We start from the raw sequence: 7,500 nt of genomic DNA on the forward strand, positions 1-7,500 counted from the left end.
CAAACAGTTGGAATGAAGCACAGATCTTTTGATCCTCATTGTTGGAATCGTAAGATGATTGAGAATCAGATAGACTCTGGCTTTCAGTTTAGAGCTAATTGAACATTATGGTTAATCTAATTGCTCTCATGCAACTTTATTTATTGTGCAGAACAATCATTTATGATGCGATTAAAACCAGATTTAATCCATAAAACTGGATGATGAAATATCACGTCATGGCTTTTTGTGTGGCTGGCAAGTCGGGTGATTGTGCACATTGTAAGTGGCCACCGCCTCAGTGGACGAATCACCCTTGTACTGTCTGGCGAGCCTATACACCCTTCAGAACTGTGGCCCTGAAATTGAGACTTATGAAATTAGTTGAACTTAAGAAGGTTAACCCATTGTGGACAGGGCTATGTAATTGAGGAGGGGCGGCAATGGCATGTTATACACGCCTTGCCTATGTTCAAAAACGCTCTTGGCATCCATGTGTTGGCCCTGTTTGCAGTGGGTTGATATGTGCGAATAGTCTGAGTAGGGAAAATTGATATAATAAGGTGTGTTTTTTACAGTATATCTCAATAGCTTCCATGTCATCTTCTGGTAGAAATGCAGTTGTTCTTCATTATGGTTATTAAATACATGTTGGCCTTTTTTTTTTTTTTTTTTTTACATGTAGCAACCTATTTCTAAACCTAAGTTATACTCAACATAACCTCTGATTCTTCCTCAAATTCTCATAAATAAAATATTACAAAGTATTTTGTCTTCTGGAACAGTGTGGTGTAAGTTGGTTTCATTTTGCATCTTGATTGATGTCACCTGGTGGATTAGCCAAGGAAAGCCATTACTTTGATCGCATTACGGGTCAATTATGCCGAAGATCATCTATTTATAGAAAGCTTTTGTATGTTTGAATATGAGTTATTACTTTTATACTCTTTGTGCCTCCAGATACGATGGATGATTCGGAGGCGGACATTAAGGTGGAGGCGGGGGGGGAGGGGACCTGGGGAGTGCGCCCCCAAGATCCCCTGCTTGTCCCCACCGCAGTTCTCCTGGCCCGGCGGGAAGTGCCGACAAGATACCCAAGGGCTACGATCAACCAGTTGCACAGGACGATGGAAGAAACTCTGGTCTATCGGGAACACGCTCAGCTATCTTGTCAACTGCCTGGTGCCCCAAAGTCAACTTTTTTGATGGTTTTTAGCCCAGATGGGTGAGTAAATTTTCCTCTTGGTAGGAGCATAGGATGAGAACCATAGAGTTTTAATATGTAAGTCTATAGATATAATGAGAAGTTGATGTTCATATACTCTTTTGGATATCTCTGTGTGAAATGATATTATAGACAACTTGCAGGATAAGGTAGAATAACGTGAGAGGCTGCTGTTGTGAATGTGTTGCATGGACTGGCTTTTCTATAGGTTGTGCACTATATAAGCTTTGGTGATTTATCTTGCATAAATATTAGGAAATGTCTACCTTGAAAGACAGGAAATATAATAAAACATTTTAGACATTTTTGTGAAGACCATTATGTTGTTCCAGTAAATAGTATGGCAATACTTATAACAAGAATTTTTTCTCTTTTAGGTCAAAGGTGGCATCAACCCATGGTGACCACAACATTTACGTCAGCGAGGTAAAAACTGGACGGTGTATCTGCACCCTCGAAGGCCATCCCAGAACCCCTTGGTGTGTAGCATTCCATCCTGCCTCGAACGAGATAATTGCCTCCGGATGTTTAGGCGGAGAAGTAAGAGTCTGGGATCTTAAGGTAAGGGCAGCCAGGACTTCGTGTTTTGATAATTGATTGGTAATTTGTTGTAAACAAGAAGAAAGTCATTTTGATTGCTTTTCATGTAGTACTGTTATTGAGTATATAATGCATTAGATTTGATGCAAGCAAAAAGGCATTAGAAGGCTGGGACAAAAGTGTTCTGATTCCTATCTTTGGATTTCATGCTTATGTAATTTTGTGAAGTTGATGAGCTTACTATAATTTTCCATCCACAATAGGGAGGCAGTGAAGTTTGGACCACAGAGAAAAACACAGTCATCGCATCACTAGCCTTCCACCCCACAGATCAAGTTCTTGTCATAGCAACTTTTAATGAAATATATTTTTGGGATTGGTTTCAACCTCATCCTTTTGCGAAAATCTCTACTGCAGATGAAAAAGAGAAAGTTCGGTAAGAGGAAGTGACGTTTTTGTTCTCTTTTTTTATTAGCATCAGTTGATGATCAGTATCAGATTCCATTTGGTATATCAATGGAGATTTAAGGTTGCATTTTGCTCTTATGATTATTATCTTTATGTCAATTTTCATTCTGTATACAATAAATCAAGCTATGAAGGATTTTTTCCGGAGAAGATACTAACAGATTTAACAAGCAGCGTGAAATGTATACCATCCCACTCTCCTGCACAGGTACGTTAAGTTTGATCCTCTCGGTCACAAACTCATCACTGGCATTGCAAACACGTCCCACGACCGACAGAGCCATGGTGCCAGTAGAACCAGCGGCTGCACAAATGGCTCGTTCCCTTCCCATTCAGAGTTGGTGGAGAGGGAGCAGCAGCTATCGCATCGTTACAACCAGTTATCAAGCCAGTATCTCAACCTGATGTCACGATACGAAGCCCTCACCAGCAGAAATTTTAATAACGTGTCCAGAACATCCAGTAGGGTTAGTTGAATGGTGTGATAGTCAACAAGGAATTTCATGAATATGCTCGAAGTAATATGTATCATAAAGAAAAGTTTAGTGTTCTGTAACAGTTGCTTAGAAATGTGATACTGTTTTCTGTTTTTGAGAAGATTTGCTCTCTTTCAGATTGATAGGGGGACAGACCCCATAGATCCTCCTCCAACACAAGGGCAACAAGCTCTGCTCAATCAGGCTAGACAGTTTGCAAGACAAGTGACTGAGGAGAGGAGAGCAACTTTACAAAATCAGGTATGATGGTTTTATGACAAATTCTGGTTATATTGATGAAAAGGAGCTTGAGACTAATCTCATTTTAATTTACACTTCTACATTATCTCAGTATTCAGAGATCTCATCTTTTTTTATCTGTCTGGCCGTAGGAATCGACAGCTGAAACATCAAGGAACAGGACCACTTGGGGCTCCCAAGAGTCGCATTCTGGACGGGATTCACAAGCCACTAATGACTTGAATATGAGATTGGAGGAGGACTACGGTCTTAGTGCAGTGCGGACTCTGAGACAGATCATCAGTGATGATAGTGCATCGTCTTCGAGTTTAGATTCCAGCTCGTCTGCGACCAGTGGCACAAGCGGAATCTCTGAGAGAAATACTCGTCTTTCACTCTTGTGGACCTCAAGGCTTCACCGACCAGGGCAGGATTCCGATAGTGCTGGAGAGGCCTCTAGTGTACAGAGTTTAGGGGATAATGCTGTCAGTGGGATAGGGGATCTCCGAGCACCAATGGGCGGGGAGGAAGGGGTTACAGGCACTAGGAGAGGAGACAATTTTGTTCTCGATCGTAGGAATTACAGACGAACTGATGATAGAGGCAGTGATGAGGACGATGTAACAGTGGGTCCTGCTGGACCAAATCTTCGGTCAACAGGGTCACAATCAGAGCGCCAGGGTACTCTGTGGGGTTACTTCACTAGCAATGGTTCTGTGATCCAACCAGGACGCTCAAGAGTGCCTCGGGAGAGCAGAAATGAAACTGAAATTGAAACCAGTGGTAATAACGCTGCTGAAAATGCAATTGTTAGTGACGAACCAGAAAATCCACCAGAAAGTGCAGTGCAAAACAATGTTGAAAACAATGGTTTACCTTCTAGTGATGCATATATACTCTCTCAAAACTCAGGAACTGCTCCCCCACCGAGGGGAACAGATCCTACGAGACTGAGCAGCACTGGCGAGATTCCCCCAAGTGACGCCAACGAGGATCTTGCCGTGCCCGGGCCATCAGGGCTGTCAGGCATGCCACGTTCTCAGATGTCCTCGCTGTCATCTGCCTCGAGGTACCCTAGGTCTTCATCTTTAGATCCACAGTTTGGAGTACAACTTCTTAGTCGACATATTGAGAATATGCAGAGAATATGCAGGCAAGTATTTGTTTGAAAGTCTTTGTTTGCACAAGAAATGTAGGATATGGAAAGTTCATAGTCATTATCTAAGCTTCATTTTCTTTTTAATTATTTTGTGTGTGTATGGGTTGGTGTGTGGATGTGGGTGTGGGTAGGGGCATGGGTATGAATATTGGTGTGGGGGTTGGTCTTGACTGATCGCACCTGCTTAGGTAAGCTAGGATCCTGGCGAATAGAACTAGGGGTTAAGCAACAGCAATCTTTTTATCAGAAGTCTGTAACCATTTGGAATCTGTTGCTAAATAAATCTGAACTCTTGTGTTTCAAGTATCACTGTTGCAGAAAGGAGTATGGACTTACAGAGTAATATACTCAGAAAAATAAGAATTCACAAGTTTATTTTGCAATATTCAGTGTTGATAATGTGGTACTCTGTCTGCAAGTAACTACTGTATTAGATGGATATCCTTTCCCCCCCCCCCCCCCCCACACACACACCCCATGATGTTTAACCAGTGTCTTGCAAGTACCTGTACCATCATTCTGGCACTATTTTGAAATCTTACACATTTATCCATACTGCAACAATGCCAACCAACTGTCCCAGTGTCTAAATCAAGTGTCTCATAGTTCAAGAGAATACACATTCTTACAGTTTTAATAGTATTTTTCTTTTATTTTTGGAATGATACAAAACAATGCACATTATAAAAAATCTTGAAATTTTTTATGCATTTTCTAACTTGATGGATAATCATACAGAAGATAATGAAACCTGACATGCTTTTGTTCGGTCTCCTTTTTTAACGCACAAATGCAGAAGCAAGCCGTGCAACAAGATGTCTTGCGACGGGCTTATGCCTAACTGTTTGGTCCTCCTTATTCTTCATCATTTTTCTTGCTTTTCTTGCTTTTCTTACAGCTGAAAAATTCAGAGAGCAATTTGCACTGTCCCTCGTAAATTTTGGTCAGAGTCCATTGTGACAAGTAAAGGGTTAAGGTATAAGGGAGAGTGTCCTTGTCAATGCATTATAATTATGGACCAGCATTTTTCTTTCTTTCTTTCTTTTTGAAGCATTTTTGTACAATTAACCCACACAGGACGGGTGGTACAGCATGTGTACCGCGCATTCAAAAGCCCAGTTGCCGGGCGGCACAGTATTGTGCCAGCCATTCAATTGATTTAGGCCTAATAATTCGAACGCCCCGGCATTTGGACATTCAAGGCTAGAATTCCCCCGTCGGGAATGGGTTAACATTACAAAAAGATTTTGTGTGTAAGCTAGATGTTGAGCCCCTTATGTTTTCTTCATTCTTTTCCTTCTTTTTATCCCCCCCCCCCCCCAGCTCTTCCCTTCCCTCCCCTCCAAAGAATAAGAAGTAAATGAAATAATATAGAATTTAAAAAATCATTGTTGGAATTTAAAATGGTTACATTGTCTCTCTGCTGATATAAATACATTGGAAATTTGGTTGATTGTTTTGGTACTTTTTATTGTTAATGTTGTTATTTTTATTTTCATTTTTCATTCTCTATACTTAACCCATTAATGACGGGAGACAAATTGGCTTAGCCAGGCTCCAGGATGGCTTTCATTTCAAAGCGAGGCAGCTTCACGCAACAAACCTTTACTTTTCCCACTCTTTTTTAGTTGCTCATTGTAGAGCTAGAGCCATTTTTGTGTTTTGTTTTTTTGTGTGTTTTACTGTTTTTAGAGACTAATATCTGTCATATTGCAGGCTCTTTCAATTCTGAAGTTGGCTAAGATTGTAGTTCCGGGTTCATATAAGCTCTTTTTTCTTTATACTCAGTGTGATAGAAGTATTGCTGTTTTAGGGGAGGACAAAAAGCAACTTTATTTTTTTCTATGTTTTCTACAAATAGAAAACATATAACCATCCAAAATGAAGATAACATGAAAAGGTAGGGAAGAGGAAGAAAACTTGTGCTCATGACTGTGTGCCACAGTAAAAGGCATCCCTACTGGCACAGGGGCACATTGTAGACATTGGGGATGGTTTGAGTCACCTTTCTCCTCTCATTCTGCCTGCACATCTTTTGTCTGTGGTACTTAAGAACAAGAGGTCAGCTATGTGCCATTGCTCTATAGAGACAGTGCTTGCTGGGGACTGTAGATGGGTGCCATTCAAGGCTCTCTCTCCTGCTGGTGCTAGAAAAAAGTGGTGCCATCTAGGTTTACGATTTTAGGTGAAACCCATTTTGCTTAATATTATGGCAATTATAGTAATTATAACTAGAGTTGTCAACATCTCTCACTCATTACTCATACCACAATGAAATAACACTGTGATCCAAAATTCCCGAATGTCATGACACCTGTTGTCAGGCCAGAGCTCCTGCATCATGTATGAGAAAAAGACGTCACCCATTGTTAATGGGTTGATAGATAAGAAGACTACTTGAACATGGAAAACTATGTTTGTTGTATTTGCTACTAAAGTGGCTTTGATAATGCCATGTTTAATTGTGTAATGCCATATAAATTTAGTTGATATTAGTTATAATGAAGCAGTTGAATTAATTTTTATTATGAGGAAGGAGATGATATCATTCTAAATCTAATTTAAATTTATTTTTCCATTTCAGAGCACATTTAGAAATAACAAGGCATAGGCACGAGATACTTCGCCTTCAGCAAATTCGCTCTATGCTTTACGATATCCAGCACCAGATACATTCTCTGAGGGTTTCGGTAGACCAGTCTATGGAGGATTTGAATGGGCCTTCGGCAGACAGTCCTCCTGCAGCCAGTCAGAGGTAGGCTCTTGGATGACTGACTGTTTTAGTCAGTGGTGCTATGAGAGGAAAGAGGGAAGATATAGTTTAGAGTGATCATTATTCAATATTCACAAGCATTATAGAATGTTACAGGTATTACATTATACTTTTCCTGAAGTAAGTCATCATATATGAGTTTTTAAAAATTTATGATTCCTCAGGGTTGGAATTCCCAATGAAGATGATCCAGGCAGTCAGCCACCCAGCCTTGGCTCTGCAGACAATGCGTCGTCCCTGCCGCTAATTCGTCACTGGTCCAGAACAAGCCCCAGGACTGTAGCCAGGCTGCAGCGGGGACCGTTTGGAACCAGAACACGTTCCAGACATTCCCATAGGTGATTATCGGGAATATTTGAAGAGGGATATTGCTTTCTCTCTTTCTTTGTTTTGTATGTTTCTTTCTTCCTCACTCAAGTTTGCCACTGCCTCACTACCTTTCTCTCTTTGTATAATCATATACTGGTAAAATTACTCAGAATTCATGTGAAATGCCACTTATTTTCCCCCTTTCTTTTCTGCAGACCCTGGGTGATGTCTCCATGCATGTTTCGTCGCATTCCTCGTCGCCGGGCAGTCCGCACGCGTCTTACCCTGCCTGGGCTATCTGCATCTCATCATGGGGCAAGTGGAGCTCTAG

General features: G+C 41.0%; 1 protein-coding gene across 1 annotated transcript in view; it reads left to right on the top strand.

Moving 5' to 3' along the window:
• LOC122243539 (uncharacterized) overlaps positions 1-7,500 on the top strand; it is a 33,574-nt gene that overhangs the window by 11,948 nt on the left and 14,126 nt on the right. Inside the window, exons 2-10 of the mRNA XM_086534124.1 lie at positions 940-1,204; positions 1,582-1,765; positions 2,008-2,180; positions 2,421-2,679; positions 2,827-2,949; positions 3,081-4,081; positions 6,672-6,842; positions 7,025-7,198; positions 7,385-7,500. The exon at positions 7,385-7,500 is cut by the window's right edge and continues 188 nt beyond it. Of these exons, the coding sequence (XP_086390250.1) occupies positions 945-1,204; positions 1,582-1,765; positions 2,008-2,180; positions 2,421-2,679; positions 2,827-2,949; positions 3,081-4,081; positions 6,672-6,842; positions 7,025-7,198; positions 7,385-7,500 (2,461 nt within the window). The 5' untranslated portion in view covers positions 940-944. The remainder of the gene's footprint in view (positions 1-939; positions 1,205-1,581; positions 1,766-2,007; positions 2,181-2,420; positions 2,680-2,826; positions 2,950-3,080; positions 4,082-6,671; positions 6,843-7,024; positions 7,199-7,384) is intronic.

The sequence above is a fragment of the Penaeus japonicus genome, unplaced genomic scaffold (assembly GCF_977035675.1).
Source record: "Penaeus japonicus unplaced genomic scaffold, GWHDUDI00000001_assembly GWHDUDI00000040, whole genome shotgun sequence".
In the NCBI taxonomy this organism is placed as follows: Eukaryota; Metazoa; Arthropoda; class Malacostraca; order Decapoda; family Penaeidae; genus Penaeus; species Penaeus japonicus.